Here is a 17,206-nt window from a genome sequence, read left to right as displayed (position 1 = left end):
TCTCATATCAGTCAACATGTTCAAAATTGCTTCAGTCAGGATATTTGCTTGCCGAGGTGTGCATGTTGTTGGCTTGGTAACAAAGTTGTCCATTGAAGAGGCACATGTTTTTTAGCACTGTAACGTAGCGTTATGAACATGAGCGTTATCACATTTCCTATTCAAACATGACATCGCTGTTACAACATTACAGCAAACACATAATATGTGTGTGCTAAGGCTAACGAAATTGTCATCATTAATGTTAACATTTACAGCTATCAATATAAGTAGCTCACTACAGATGTTAATGTTAGCAGCTAACTAGCAAATTAGCTTACTGAGATGACTGTCCCTCTTCGTCAGCGTCTGAATCAGTCACAACGTGCTTCCTTCTCAGATGCTCCTACATCGCCATTGTACTGTTGTGGAAGGGAAATTCTGCCTTGCAGATTTTGCATTGCACATTTTTATCTTTAATTTGGTTAAAATGTTCCAAAACTTTTGAGCTTCGTTGCCGGCTAGCCATGAGATATATATATATATTGTTCAAAACTTTGTTTCAACAAATACATTAAGGCTAGACATGATATTGTTTGGGCATAACTTTTCCAGTGACATCACGGCTGACCAAGATTACCACTACTGCGCATGTGCATCAAGGACAGAAAGGCAGCAGAAGGTACAATGGCAGCTTTGAGAGAAAAACAAAGGTTAAAAAAGATGACGTTATTAAATTAAGTTAAATTAAGTCGCCGATGATTTTGATAGTCGACGTAATTGTGACTAGTTGACTAATCATGGCAGCCCTAGTAAGATGTGAAAAGATCAGACAAAAATGACCAGTTATTATTAAAAAAAAAACAAACGCAATGCTATATACCCTCGGCTGTAAGAGCATAGTCTTCTTGATAATTTGCAGTTGCTTAATTGGTATCCCAGTGCAAAGTATATTATAGATACCATTTTATATTATATCATATCACACTCTGGCATGCCGTACATAGCAGGTACATTTTACTTGAAAAAACGAGTGCGTTCTTCAGATTGTAATTAAAGTGCACCCTAGCCAGTCACTACGACGTGGTAAGTACAGTGTCATGCTTGCTATCTGACCCGAGTACCATGTGAACTGAGAAAATAAGGGCTCCTGTGAGCAGGTCGTGATGTAATATACGTTGTATAAGGCTGACCATGTGTGTGTTTGCACACGTATGCTTTTTAACTAAGGGCCCCAGTGACCTCCCCCTTGGTGCCCCCAGTCACCATACCAAGTTTGGTGACAATTGCTTAATTGCTGTAGCTGTGTATAGCGAACAGACACACATACACAGTCAGCTTTATATATTAGATAAAAATAATTATACATTTATTGTTATTTACTTTTATTAATATCCTACTGAGTTACGTACAATTTGTACATGTTCATAAAGCCCCTCTGTCAATCAGTCAGTCAATCATAAACAATATTCACATTTTAATGGTGTCTGCAGGAGGGTGTGCGTGTGTGCATAGATGAGCTTCTGAGAAGAGCGGAAGTTAGCTTTGAGTTAACGGAAGTTAGTTTTGAGTTAACGGAAGTTAGCGTGCACACTGACGTCTGCAAAATATTTTGTAAATCACTCCAGAGGTGTTATCAGATTACAAAAACAGTATTTTCAGTTTTAGAGGTGTTTATTTCTCGCTAGCTTTTACATAATATACTCGTATAACAAAGAGGTTATATTTACACACAAACTAAACAGAGTTTGCAGCTAGCTAGACCAGTCACTGACGTCACGGTGCCACTCTGATTGGCTGTCACCCCCGCCTTGCTCTCTCTCAAAAAAGGAACAGAATGAAATAGAATGTGACTTTAAAACCTCTTAAAATAGATCAAGGTTAGCCATATTTATACGTCGGAGACGTACAAGATGACAGCATTTATTGATCATGAATCACTGCTTAGACAAGATGGCTGGGATGAACCAACTTACTCATTCACTCACTCACCCATTCATCTACATTTTTGCTGTACAAACCCTACGCTGTTACCAGCACGAGGGCGAGCCCTCCTGTTTTATGTCAGATCAAAACTACTGTTTTCATACAAGTACACTGTAAGTACTTTAGTTCACACTGAATAAGGAGCTGCTGCGATGTGAGTTCAGGGCAGATTTCCAAACACTGGTTGTGCAGTCCAGTAAAAACAGTCTGTCTTTATTTTGAAAATCTAATCATGAGCATGATGTAAGAAAAGGGCTCCGATATCACTGTGACTATGTAATTATAATCACAGTTCTGACCCTAAGGATTGCTGTTAATGTGAATATAAACCATGTTTTTGTTCTCTGTTCACTATGACTATTTTATTTTTTGTTTAATGAGCAGTCAGAAAATGATTGGAAACAGACAAAAGATGACTGGGTTAAATCAGTGATTATGCCGAATTTTTAAACTCATTAAAGAGCTGATGTGGTCTACAACTGGAAACAATTTACAAACTGACGCACCTTCCTTAGAGAAGAATAAAAAAGTGTGTTTTGCTGCAGATTACCTTTAATCCATCAAGTAGTGATATTCAGGTCATCTTTAGAACTCATGGTACTCAAGATTTTCAGAGAATTTTAAGAAACATGTTTGAGGCTCATTCATACACAGTTGTATTAATAATTGCACATATTGTTCTGGTCTCTCAGAACAATACCTTAAGATCCTGATTGACTAACTACTTTCTGATTAATTCAGTCATTTTATACACGAATATCCACCACTTGTCAGGAATCATTCCCTGTGTGTGTTTGCTGTATTTTTGTCGGTCTTGGTCTTTGCTTTTCCTCCCAGCAGTCATGCGAGTACCGCTTTGGTTATTTGGTGTTCTTGTGTGGTTTCTGTTTATGCATCACAACCGTCTGGTTTCTCTCATGTCTTTGCAAGCATATATTTGTTTGTCACCCACCCAATATCACTACCAGTCACCACTGTGTGTGTGTGTGAGAGAGAATTTATATTATATTATATTTATACCATGGTCAGTGAGAATTCCATGTCTAACTGGCGTGCATTATTTTCGTGGATACACACACGTAGTAGAGAAGCTTGAATCTTCGACTGGACTGGGTTGCTTGACGCGAGGACGTTTCGCTTCAAATCGCAGAAGCTTCCTCAGCTAAAATTCTTGCTCTGGTAGTCTGACCCTCTGTCTTGACTCTTGTAGAGAAGAATGAAGCAAGCAACCCAGTCCAGTCGAAGATTCAAGCTTCTCTACTATGGAAACCACCTGGACAACTGACAGCCTACACAGAAACATACGCACACGTAGTTCGGCGAGTTAAGTCACTGTTATAATCACTCCACTCTGGTCATCACCATAGCAACGCACAAATCAGCTGGCGCAGATCAGCTGTGTTTTGACAGGCAAATGACAGAAACGCGATAATTAATTTCCAAGTGAATTTTAATACTTTTGGCCAAAATAAAAAAGTTTGAGGAATGGAAAGAGGAGGAGAGCAATTTTTACTAAAATGTTCTATTTTGGTTTCATCTGACCACATGATATTCTCCCAGTCCTCTACTAGATCATCCATATGCTCTCTGGCAAACTTCAGATGGGCCTGGACATGTACTGGCTTAAGCAGGGGGACATGCCTGGCACTGCAGGATTTGAGTCCCTCTCTGCGTAGTGTGTAGCCTTTGTTACTTTGGTCCCAGCTCTCTGCAGGTCATTCATCAGGTCCCTCCGTGTAGTTCTGGGATTTTTCACCATTCTCATGATCATTTTGACCCCACGGGATGACATCTTGCGTTGAGCCCCAGATTGAGGAGATTATCAATGGTCTTGTATGTCTTCCATTTTCTTACAATTGCTCCCACAGTTGATTTATTCACACCAACCTGCTTGACTATTTTAGACTCACTCTTCCCAGCCTGGTGCACATCTACAATTTTCTTCCTGGTGTCCTTTGACAGGTCTTTGTGACAGGACTGAGCGGAGGCGAGACACAGACAGAGGCTGGACACAAATGCAGGCTCACAACCGGACGTAAGTGTAAAGGATGGTTTAATTCAGACCTGGGTTCAGTAACAGGAAGGCAGTCCGCGGAGCAAAAGTACCGGGCAGTGACAAGACAGAGGACGTGGTCAAAAACAAGCAGGGTCAGTACACGAGCAAACAGAGTTGTCAGGGCTGAGGCAAAAGGCAGGATCCGGTACACAGAGCAGAGTCAAAAAACACGGCTTGGCAAAACAGGACTGAAACAAAGTGCTGGTGAGTGAATGAATCAACAAACGAGCAGGGAGGAAGTGAACTGAAGCAGTTTAAATAAGAACAGGTGTTAATAAGATAATGAGGTGCACGTGGAGGAGGAAGGGCCTGGAAGGGGGCGTGGTCAGGTGACAACTAAGAGGCAAAAGAGATGCAGAAAGGCGGTGACAAATGGGCAAGTAAATGACAGATGAATGGGGCGTGGCCAACAGTGATGACAAAGTGCAGGTGTGGGACATGAGTGATCAGAAAGAGACTGTGATAACAATGAAACTGGACATGACAACTTAGAGACCTGAGAGGAGTGCAGACAAAGAGAGAATTAACAGGCAGGTGCAAGTGAGCGGTGAAGAGAAGAGACTGTGATAACAATGAAACTGGACATGACAACTAAAGATCATACAAAGAAAACATGAGCACAAATCTAAACTTGATCAGGACTGAAAAGCATACCAGAACATGATAAACAGAATCATGGGAAATAACACATTGTGACAAAACCAAGTGGAACAGACAGACAAAACTATAAGAAAAACAGAAACTAAGTGATAACAAAATCTGGCATAACAGTACTACATAATAGAAATGAGAACAGCAAAAACAATAGGCAAACAATAACCAAATGATAAACCATGAAAACACAGACTGATAGAACAAAACTAGAATGGAACTGGAACATGGCTGAAGTATAAAAGTAACAAAGAAAGAAAGTGACAAAGCAAAAATAGAACATAGAATAAACACATGATGAAAAAGGCAATTAATAAAACAAGGTTGGGGCAAAAGGAGCAGAACTAAATAAAGAGGGAAAATAAGGACTGAAGCCTGGAACTGGGTGGGGCATGACACTTTGGTCTTGGTTGAGTTTGGAGTCTGACTGTTTGAGGCTGTGGATAGGTGTCTTTTATACAGATAAGTTCAAACAGGTGCCATTAATACAGGTAACAGGTGGAGGACAGAAGAGCTTCTCAAAGAAGAAGTTACAGGTCTGTGAGAGCCAGAAATCTTGCTTGTTTGTGGGTGACCAAATACTTATTTTCCACCATAATTTACAAATAAATTCTTTAAATATCCTACAATGTGATTTTCTGGATTTTTTTTCTCAATTTATCTCTCATAGTTGAAGTGTACCTATGTTGAAAATTACAGACCTCTCTCATCTTTCTAAGTGGGAGAACTTGCACAATCAGGGGCTGACTAAATACTTTTTTTTACCCCACTGTACATATTCTTTTTGTTCTTCACCTTTGTAAAACTGTAACTGTTAGAATGGCCTAAGCAGTGGGTCACCGCTCTGAGTTTGGTCTGCTTGAGGTTTCTTCCTCAATATCATCAGAGGGAGTTTTTCCTTACCACTGTCGCCTGTATGCTTGCTCTTAGGGTTGATAAGGTTAGACCTTGCTTGTGTGAAGCACCTTGAGGCAGCTTTGTTGTGATTTGGCACTATATAAATTAAATAAATTCAAATAAATAAATTGAACTATGCACAATTTCTCCAATCATGGCTAGAGAAGCTTATAACTTCTTCTGGGTTATCTGGGTGTCTTGGTGGCTTTCCTCACTCTTCTCCTTCTTGCACAGTCACTCAATTTTTGAGAACTGCCTACTCCACACAGATTTACCATAAAGTGCCATACTGTTTGTATGTCCTCATAATTGACATAAATAAAGTCCAAGACATATTCAGTGAGTTGTAAATGTTCATGTATCCATCCCCTGACTTGTCTGAAGAAAAGCTGCAATCAATTGAGAAGCCTTAATTACTTTTTGTATTTGAAATGGCATAAACAACTTAAAACGTGTGAAATATCAAGTGGCCCCTTTTGGAGAGTACTGTATTTTTAAATCCCAAATCAGAAGTAGATACATACATACAACCCCAATTCCAGTGAAGCTGGGACATTGTGTAAAATGTAAATAAAAACAGAATACAATGATTTGCAAATCCTCTTCAACCTATATTCAATTGAATACACCACAAAGACAAGATATTTAATGTTCAAACTGATAAACTTTATTGTTTTTGTGCAAATATTTGCTCATTTTGAAAGCCATACACCAACAACATCCAGAAATGCCGCCACCTTCTCTGGGCCTGAGTTCATTTGAAATGGACAGACACAAAGTGGAAAAGTGTGCTGTGGTCTAATGAGTCCACATTTCAAATTGTTTTTGGAAAACATGGACGTCGTGTCCTCCAGACAACAGAGGAAAAAGACCATCCAGATTGTTACCAGCGTAAAGTTCAAAAGCCAGCATCTGTGATGGTAGGGGGGGGGTGTTAGTTGCCCATGCCATAGGCAACTAACTAACATTGATGGCACCATCAATGCTGAAAGGAACATCCAGGTTTTGGATGTTTTGGAGTATGGCTTTTTTTGAAACGTGTTGCAGGCATCCATTTCAAAATGAGCAAATGTTTGCACAAAAACAATAAAGTTTATCAGTTTGAACATTAAATATCTTGTCTTTGTGGTGTATTCAATTGAATATATGTTGAAGAGGATTTGCAAATCGTATTCTGTTTTTATTTACATTTTACACAACATCCCAACTTCATTGGAATTGGGGTTGTACATACATACGTATACAGGGTATCCGGAAAGTATTCACAGCGCTTCACTTTTTCCACATTTTGTTATGTTACAGCCTTATTCAAAAATGGATTAAATTAATTTTTGTTCTCAAAATCGTACACACAATACCCAATAATGACAATGTGAAAAAGTTTTTTTGAGATTTTTGCAAATTTATTTACAATTTAAAAAACTAGGAAATCACATGTACATAAGTATTCACAGCCTTTGTGATGAAGCTCAAAATTGAGCTCAGGTGCCTCCTGTTTCCACTGATCATCCTTGAGATGCTTCTACAACTGGAGTCCACCTGGGGTATATTCAGTTGATTGGACATGATTTGAAAAGGCACACACGTGTCTACATATAAGGTCCCACAGTTGACAGTGCATGTTAGAGCACGGACCAAGCATGAAGTCAAAGGAATTGTGTGTAGATCTCCAGATTGTCTCAGGGCACAAATCTGGGGAAGGGGACAGAAACATTTCTGCTCCGACTGAATATCTCTGGAGGGATCTGAAAATGGCTGTGCACCGACGCTTCCCATCCAACCTAATGGAGTTTGAGAGGTGCTGGAAAGAGGAATGGGTAAAACTGTCCAAAGATAGGTGCACCAAGCTTGTAGCATCATATTCAACAAGACTTGAGGCTGTAATTGCAGCCAAAGGTGCATAAACAAAGTACTGAGCAAAGGGTGTGAATACTCATGTACATGTGATTTCTTTTTTTAATAAGTTTGTATTAAAAAAAAAAAAACTTTTTCATGTTGTCATTATGGAGTGTTGTGAGTAGAATTTTGAGGGGAAAAAATGAATTTACTCCATTGTGGAATAAGGCTGTAACATAACAAAATGTGGAAAAGGTACATTTACTTTGACTACTGTTTCATTGTAGACAGTATGAACCCAAGATACTTCATGTGTTGTGCAGTCAACTTCATTTCATTTGTTAGTATGCATCCATTCCTTCTTTTAAGGCCAGCAACACATCCCAAAAAAAGATGGGACAGCAGTAATTTAGGTCTAGTAATGAGGTAAAAAAAAAAAGTTATTTCAAAGAGGTGATGTCAACATTTGACTGTAATCATGCTGCACTGTTGTACACCTTACAACATGTTTGCAGGAAGAATGGGACAAAATAACACCTGAAACACTTGTGAAAAGAAATGATGACATTCAAGTGGGAAATGCTTTAGCATCCCAACTTCTGAACTCAAATCCATAAAGTGATTTAAGAGGAGTTGTGCTGATTAAGTCAATACCATAATTTCTGATGCATTAATTAAAAAAATCCAATTATATCTTGAAGAGTACATCAAAGCAGAATTATTTTTCTTTATGCACATCTTCACATGGTGTGCTACCACGGTTTAGGAGGACTTGTGCTTATGAAGTCAGTATCATAAAGTGCAAGTATCTCTCCTTGACAATATCAGACCGGAATGATTTTCTTTCATCCACATTTTCATGTCTGAACTTTCATTGAAATTAATCAAATAATTTAGAGGGTTGCTGCACTTACAACACTCATGAGACAGACATACAGAGTGATTCCTTTATACCCTCCAAAGCTTTGTTTGCAGAGGGTATAAACATATTGTTAAGGCGCATTTATTGGTAGTGCTTAGTGGTCACAGCACAGCTAACTGAGACGCACAGTGCTAGTTTTCTGCTGTCAGTAATGGAAACAGCATGAGGGACTTTGAGTGTAATCATGAAAAATAACTGGAAATATCTGAACATCATGTTGCTTAATCAACATGAAGTCTCCCAGCCTGAAGCATTATATAGTGGCTGGCTTACAGTTTGAACACAGCCATTCCTTTGTCTGTCCAAACCTCAGGAAACATGTTTGGTTTGTCTTTCATTAAGAGCATGCTGAACTTGCAAGTTTCTCCACAGTGTTCCTTTGAACACAACAGGATTTAATACGGACCACTTTTGTGTCGACAATACGTTGAATGAATCCATAGCAAATAAATCAAATTATATGTTTTCTTTTGTCCGCTGCTGAGTCTGAAATAAAGAACATCAAAGTATGATGAGCCCTGGAAGTTGCTTATGTGTAGTGGCTGTGGTGGCCCACGTACCCGGCTGTCCTCCTGAGCCTCCCACTCTGGAGCAAAGCTGTGGACTTGAGTTCCAGGCGTGCAGTTGGAAAACTGGAAAAGGCTGGCAAACATGCGGTGGTTCTCTGCAGTGTCGGGGAAGATGGGATCCTGGAAGTTCACTCCGTGTGGAACAATGTTGTAGTTCTCATCCATCCTGCATAGTGAGACAGTTTACTGATGTATTCCAGCATTAAATGCCAATTATAAAAGATACAACACAGAATTGTTTGCAGAGCCTGGTCTTGTTTATATGTAAATTCAGAGAAGACTTGTGACATCGAATTACAAGGCAAAGGGATTAACTACGTATGTTTCATATTTGCTGCCACTGAAATGTATGAGGGAGCACTGAGGCAGTGTGTTTTCCATACATCTGGAATCCATCAAGTGTATGCCAAGGGACATCAAAAGTTTATCCCATTCTATGAGTGCGTGTTCAGAGAGCAACATGAAAACTGGTGTTCTGCAGAAGAAGTCAGAGGTCATATGTAAGCACAGTGAGCAGGAATTCAGAAGGTTTCATGTGTCCAGAAGAAGCAGGTTGGATGGCAATAAATGAGACCAAAAGAGCTCAGATAGCACAGCGGTGCCACACCCACTTTTCAAAGTGTTAAGCATGTACAGAAAATGCTACATGGGCTTATAAACAGTAATGTTCAGTCACAATAAAATATCTGAACTCAGTCCTGTAAAATTAACCAATTTCTGATACACCAGCATGGGCTGGACATTTGACCTTGACCTCTGCCCTTGATCACTGACCAATCCTAACCAAAATAAAAATCACTTGATCCCATCCATAGGTCTAATTTATGTGTCGCATTTGATGAAAATAACATGTGTAATTCAGTTACAGTGTCTACTTTATTATTTTTAAAAGGTTACACAGTAGTAAAAAAAAGTTACAATTACCTAGTTAGCAAGCAAGATTTAAGTTTTTATTCACCATGAAAATTCAGTAAGGTATATCTTATACATTATATTCCAATTCTAAGGTGGGACTATGCCAGTATACAAAGGTGTATCTAAATATCTAAAAAGGAAGAGTAAAATAGGAGAGTAGAAAAGAGTACAGTAGAGCCACTTAGGTGCCTGGTCTTGAGAACCAGGGATGGTTTATAACTGACGTGTTTTGGGGGTTAACTGGGAAATTATGGCTATATTTAAGGGCCTACTTGAAGAACCAGTGCCTTCTTGAATGTAAGAGCGGCAGAGCCCAAATGATATATTGAGTGGCCGATAATATCAGCCGATATATTGGAATCGGTGTTATTTTTGGCAATATGAAAACGATTATTTTACCGAATAAAGTACACAGAAAAGCACAGTGGCTGTTGGTGTCATTATCTAGTTTGTCCAGCACTAAACTGCATTGTTTACAATGTTGTCAAGCATAGCTGGGACCCAATCACCTCTTGCTCACACTAACTACAAGAGACAGAGGCAAAGTGACCAGCTGCCATTTATTTTCCATCAGAGCGTTTGTTTTCCAGCAACAAGAGACAAGTGGTCACTATACCGCCAGCTTGGCGGGGCCAAAATATACCTGACGTCTGTTAAAATTATGTAATACTTTTCCATCTGAATCAGAAGTTCAGTGATGCCTCACATTCACCCACAAGCCACCAGTGGCATGCCGCCTTGTGAGGCACTCACATGCACATTAGGAACAACTTGGGGCTTAAGGAGCTTGCCCAGTACTATAGTGGTTAAACCCATGTATATATCAGGTATTGTGCATTTTGTGATAAAAGCACCACATTTTCTGGAGTGTTGGTATATGGCATGAAATTTATTTTCAGATGTGGAGGCATCCTGGAGCTGATCAACCATTAATAAATGGAACAGTTTTGACTGTGCTGAATGCTTTGTTGAAAATATATCTGTCTTGCCACTATTATTTTTTAAAATAACTTTATGTAGAAGTAAAGCAGACATTCTAACTGACTTGACACACATTTCATATTGTTTTAAAATGTAATGTGTTCACTTTTGTACAGTAGGAGTCGGTTTGACTGAACACAATTAATACCCAGTAAGATTCCTGCTGGTGCCGTCACTGAACGTTAGAGCAATCATCTGCTATCTCAGTGTCAAAGACACTAACAACCCTGAAGGAGTGAACTACTGACTGAAATATAGCACACAAATACATACTCCATCTGTCTCATTTAAGGACCAGAGGGACATCGGTATGTTTTTCTCAGGGCTAACATCTGATTTGTCCTGGAACCCAAACTCATGATTGATTCTAAAAGCTATTTTGGTCTGAGACAACATTGTTGGAACCGTTTTTAATCAGGAAATGGAAGTTCACATGGGGCCACGATGAGAACTGTTCCAGCGTTGGGTTGCTCGTATAATGTCTGGGACTCAGCGTTGCAGACTGGCCGCAAGAATCCGTTGTTGAAACTTCACACCGATGTCGTTCGAGATATAACTGGGACTGTTATGACAGCAGGATTGCCACAGAACAGCATGTGTCAAGATACTGTTTAGCCAAGTTATTATGTCCCCCAAGGACGTAATAAAATCATCAGTGTTTATTTGTCTGTCTGTTAGCAGGATTACATCAAACTACTTTCGAGGAAATTTACACCACAGATAGATATGAGGGCATGGAAGACTCCATTACATTTTGGAGGTGACCCGGATCCGGAATCTGGATCAAGATATCGCTTTATGTAGACTTCGAAGGATTACGTTTAAAAAAAATACTTCACAGATTCTCACCAAATTTGCACCACAGATAGATATTAGGGCATGGAAGACTCTGTTAAATTTAATTTTGGAGGAGATCAGTATCCAGATTCTGGATCAAGATTTCAAGGCTTCACTTTATATAGGCTTTTGAGGGAGTTACATCAAAACTACTTAACAGATTTTCACCACACATTGGTGTTAGGCCTTGGAAGATTCCATTAAATTTTGGAGGTGATCTGGAGCTGGATTCTGGATCAGGATTTCACATGTGATAGTGTTTTTTAAGAATGATCCCTGTCACAAGCAAACAAATGCAAGGCAAGTCTGAAGTCAACATTAAGGACAAATTCCATTCATATGATTAATAACCACCTTTGCATGAACTTAAGTTAGTCCATGCATGGGCATAGCTTATGTACAGCTAGCTACACGTTAGTTACTGTGCTTTGTTTATTCAGTGATACAGACATTGTTTATAATGTAGCAATGTATGTGTATACATGCTGGATGGATTTCAGAATGGCTATCTTATAGACTGTCATATATTTCCTGTACATTTATGTACATTTTCATGTACATTTTGATTAAGCTGAAAACTGAAGATTACCAATAACGAGGGCAGTTGTTTTCCCATCAGGCCTCTTTGTTAGATGTTGGTACCAGGTTTAATTTGAAGTTCCAATGAAGACCATTCATTTTAGACCAACAAAACAAAAATCAAAAGATGCCCACATGCCCAAAAGAGGGCGCCAAAGGAACATATTTGGTAAAAAGAGCCAGAAAAGGGTTAATTTTGGGCTAAATCTAAAGACGTGGTGTTGTTCTTTACATCTCAAGGAAGCCTAACATTAGGACTACCAACATGCCAAAGAGCATTTTTCACATGACAAGGCAAATGAGGTTAAATGCACATCAAAGTCAGCACACTTTTGGTACATTTTGTCCAAATTCCATTTTTTTGTAATTAACTGCATGGCCCCCAGGGGGTTAATTTCTTCAACTGTACATTTTACATAAACTTTAAGACAAAATAAACAAATTTTGAAAATATCAAGTTAATATCTTTTGTAGTTTTTGATTTATGGCCAATAAACATGGTCACAAATGGAACACAGAAGGTTCACATGGACACGCCCCCTTTTTCAAACCGCCACAGAATCTAAATGAAACAAGATATTGAGCTGCCGCCAAGACCATTCTTCTTCTCTTAGCATGAGCTACAAAATATATCAAAACCAGGCAATTCTAAAACTATAAAACTGGGACTTCCCCTTATTTTGGATGATTTCATATGGTTTACCCTTCAGTAAATCTTGGAGGTGATCCAGATCTGCATCAATATTTCACTTTCTATAGGCTTTGAATGATTATGTCAAAACTACTTCACGGATTCTCACCAAATTTCCAACCCAGATAGATATTAGGGCATGGAAGACTCCACTGAATTTTGGAGGTGAGCCATGATCTGGATCCAGATTCTGGCTGAGGATTTGTTGGGAGTGATCCAGATCAATATGCAGGTTCTGCAGCAGAAAGATACCAACATCACAATGTAAAGCCAAGATCAGTTAGACGGCTTGTGAATTAAATATCAGATTGCAAAATTCTTCTCTGTCCCACTTCACTGTGAAACTGTGACTGGAAGCTGCACTATGCCAAGTATCTCCAATCAGAGCCACGGAAACCCCTTCAACGCTGTCTGGGTGACTTGCTGGCTTCCTTCACTGTCACTCACTTTTTGAGAATTGCCTTCTCCAGACAGGTTTACCATACAGTACCATACTGTTTGCACTTCTTCAAGATTGCTGTAAAAAAGTCCAAGACATATTCAGTAACTTGGATATGTTTGTGCTTCCATCCTCTGACTTGTCTAAAGAAAACTGGTTGTAAAAGTGATGATTTGTAATAACAACAATACTTACATTCAGTTTCTCCAATTACTTGTGCCTCCTGAAAATTGAGACGAAGGTCGTGATTCCTTATAGCCCCTTTCACAATGGTAGAGTTCTGCAATGCCGCGTAAAGGCTACGCCGAGCTTATGCAGCCCTACGTAGCAATACACTGAGGGATGCAAAGGAGTCTGTGAAATGGACGCAAGAAATTTAACATGTTTAATTTTTTGCAGACTTTCGGCATAGAGCACAGATGCAGTGTCCTATGCAGGTCTATACAACAGTGTGCTACTGTACACCATGCCTCCACAATTGTACACAACCCCACCAACCCTAATCGTTTTAGGGTTTTTTATCACTACATACCTGCATTGCTAGATCTGATTCATCCAGCTGGACTTTGCTGTCAGTGAAGCTTCAAAACCACGGAAGAAGAAGAAGTGGGCCGGCCAAGCTTCCACGTCCTCATGGACAGATCACCAGTGAGAGGACATGTCCATGTCCACTCCTCACGGACGGATCACCAGTGAGAGGACATGTCCACATCCACTCAGGGATGGATCGCTAGCATGACCACTGGCTGCACCTCCATTGTGCTTTCACCTCCTCAATTTCTCTCACAATTGTGGCACATTAAATAAAGTCCATTAACTCCTGCTCACGATCGCCAGCGAGGGGACATGTCCACATCCGGTATAACTCCTCACGGACAGATCGCCAGCAAGAGTACATGTCCACTGTCCACTCCTCATGGCCAGGTCGCACGCTCGATCACTGGCTGTAGTGCTACTGTGCTTTCACCTCCTCAAGGTTTCTCACAATTGTGGCACGATAAAGTTCATTAACTCCTGCTCATGCACCGATCGCCAACAAGAGGACATGTCCATGTCCATTCCTCATGCAAGGATTAGGCACGCCATCGCCGGCTGCATCTCTCTCATGCTTTCACCTCTTCAAGTTCTCTCAAGATTGTGGCACATTAAATAAAGTCCCTTAACTCCTGCTCACGAACCAATTGCCATTGAGAGGACATGTCCACGTTCACTTACTCCTCACAGACGTATCCTGCGCAATCGCTGGCTACAGCTTTCATTCACCTCCTCAAGTTCTCTCACGACTGTGGCACATTAAATAAAGTCCATTAACTGCTGGAAATAATGTATTCTGACTTTTTCCAATCTATCAAATCCATCTGCGTGTCCAGGCAGTCTGTAAAAATAGAGCCACACTTCCCCCCCCGTGCACAAGGTTTTGTTCGTTTTGTTTTTTTTTCCTGCACGCAATTTACACAGCCATTCCTGTGTACTAGATACACAGCACAAAACAACTCTACACAGGCCCGGTGTGACAGGGGCTTATGCTTCTTCTTCTCTGTCTTTCGGCTGTTCCCGTTAGAGGTCGCCACAGCAGATCAATCGCTTCCATCTCACCCTGTCCTCTGTATCTTCCTCTGTCACACCAACCACCTGCATGTCCTCCCTCAGCACATCCATGAACCTCCTCTTTGGTCTCCCTCTTCTCCTCCTGCCTGGTGGCTCCATCCTCAGCATCCTTCTACCTATATACCCTGGGTCCCTCCTCTGCACATGTCCAAACCATCTCAATCTCGCCTCTCTGACTTTGTCTCCAAACCGTCCCACCTGAGCTGTCCCTCTGATATGTTCATTCCTAATCTTGTCCATTCTTGTCACTCCCAAAGAGAATCTCAACATCTTCAGCTCTGCCACCTCCAGCTCTGCCTCCTGTCTTTTTGTTAGTGCCACTGTCTCTAAACCATACAACATAGCTGGTCTCACTACTGTTTTGTAAACTTTCCCCTTCACTCTTGCTGATATTCTTTGGTCACAAATCACTCCTGCCACCTTTCTCCACCCACTCCACCCTGCCTGCACTCTCTTCTTCACCTCTCTACCACACTCTCCATTACTTTGAACAGTTGACCCCAAATATTTAAACTCATCTACTTTCACCACTTCTACTCCTTGTAACTGCACTATTCCACTGGGCTCCCTCTCATTCACACACACGTAATCAGTCTTGCTTCTACTGACTTTCATTCCCCTTCTCTCCAAAGCATATCTCCACTTCTCCAGACTAGACTCAACTTGCTCTCTACTCTCACTACAGATCACAATGTCATCTGCAAACATCATAGTCCATGGGGACTCCTGTTTGATCTCATCTGTCAACCTGTCCATCACCACTGCAAACAAGAAAGGACTCAGAGCTGATCCTTGGTGTAATCCCACCTCCACCTTGAATGAGTCTGTCATTCCAACTGCGCATCTCACCGCTGTCACACTATTCTTGTACATGTCCTGCACTACCCTAACGTACTTCTCTGCCACTCCAGATTTCCTCATACAATGCCACAACTCTTCTCTTGGCACCCTATCATAAGCTTTTTCTAAGTCCACAAACACACAATGTAACTCTTTCTGTCCTTCTCTGTACTTTTCCAACAGTATTCTCAGAGCAAACATTGCATCTGTAGTGCTCTTTCTCGGCATGAAACCATATTGCTGCTCACAGATCTTCACCTGTTTTCTAAGCCTAGCTTCTACTACTCTTTCCCATAACTTCATGCTGTGGCTGATCAGCTTTATCCCTCTGTAGTTACTGCAGCTCTGCACATCACCCTTGTTCTTGAAAACAGGAACCAGCACACTTCGTCGCCACTCCTCAGGCATCCTCTCACTTTCCAAGATTTTATTAAACAATCTGGTTAGAAACTCTACTGCCATCTCTCCTAGACATTTCCAAGCCTCCATTGGAATGTCATCTGGACCAACTGCCTTTCCACTCTTCATCCTCTTCATAGCAGCCCTCACTTCGTCCTTGCTAATCTCTTTTTCTTTATTCATCAACTCTTCAAAATATTCCTTCCACCTTCTCAGCACACACTCCTCACTTGTCAGCACATTACCATGTGCATCTTTTACCACCCTAACCTGCTGCACATCCTTTCCAGCTCTGTCCCTTTGTCTGGCCAATCGGTACAAGTCCTTTTCTCCTTCGTTACTATTCAACTTCTTGTACAGCTCGCAATATGCCTTTTCCTTTGCTTTTGCCACTTCTCTTCTCGCCTTACGCCGCATCTCCTTGTACTCCTATCTACTTTCTTCATCTCTCTGACTATCCCAAAACGTTTTCGCCAACCTCTTTCTCCTTATGCTTTCCTGGACCTCTTCATTCCACCACCAAGTCTCCTTGTCTTCCTTCCACTGTCCAGATGTCATACCCAGCACTGCCCTAGCTGTCTCCCTCACCACATCTGCAGTACTTTTCCAGTTGTCCAAAATTGCTTCCCCTCCAACTAGTGCTTCTCTCACCTGCTCGCTAAATTTCACACAACAGTCTTCCTCCTTCAGCTTCCACCATCTGATCCTTTGTTGAGCTCTCACTCTCTTCTTCTTCTTTACCTCTAAAGTCATCCTACAAACAACCATCCTATGCTGTCTAGTGACACTCTCTCCTGCTACCACCTTACAGTCTGTGATTTCTTTTAGCTTGCATCTCCTATAAAGAATGTAGTCCACCTGTGTGCACCTTCCTCCACTCTTATATGTTACCCTGTGCTCCTCCCTTTTCTTAAAGTAGGTATTCACCACAGCCATTTCCATCCTTTTCTCCTTCATCTCACAACCTACCTGTGGGGCATATGCACTGATGATATTCATCATCACCCCTTCAATTTCCAAC

At 40.7% G+C, this 17,206-nt stretch overlaps 1 protein-coding gene across 1 annotated transcript in view; it reads right to left on the bottom strand.

Moving 5' to 3' along the window:
• ccdc3b (coiled-coil domain containing 3b) overlaps positions 1-17,206 on the bottom strand; it is a 58,986-nt gene that overhangs the window by 18,977 nt on the left and 22,803 nt on the right. The window contains 1 exon segment of the mRNA XM_034166955.1: positions 8,888-9,062. Coding sequence (XP_034022846.1) covers positions 8,888-9,062 — 175 coding nt within the window.

This window comes from Thalassophryne amazonica, chromosome 3 (genome assembly GCF_902500255.1).
Source record: "Thalassophryne amazonica chromosome 3, fThaAma1.1, whole genome shotgun sequence".
Classification (NCBI taxonomy): Eukaryota; Metazoa; Chordata; class Actinopteri; order Batrachoidiformes; family Batrachoididae; genus Thalassophryne; species Thalassophryne amazonica.
The sequence above is the reverse complement of the archived record's forward strand: the minus strand, read 5'-3'. Positions and strand labels throughout refer to the sequence as shown.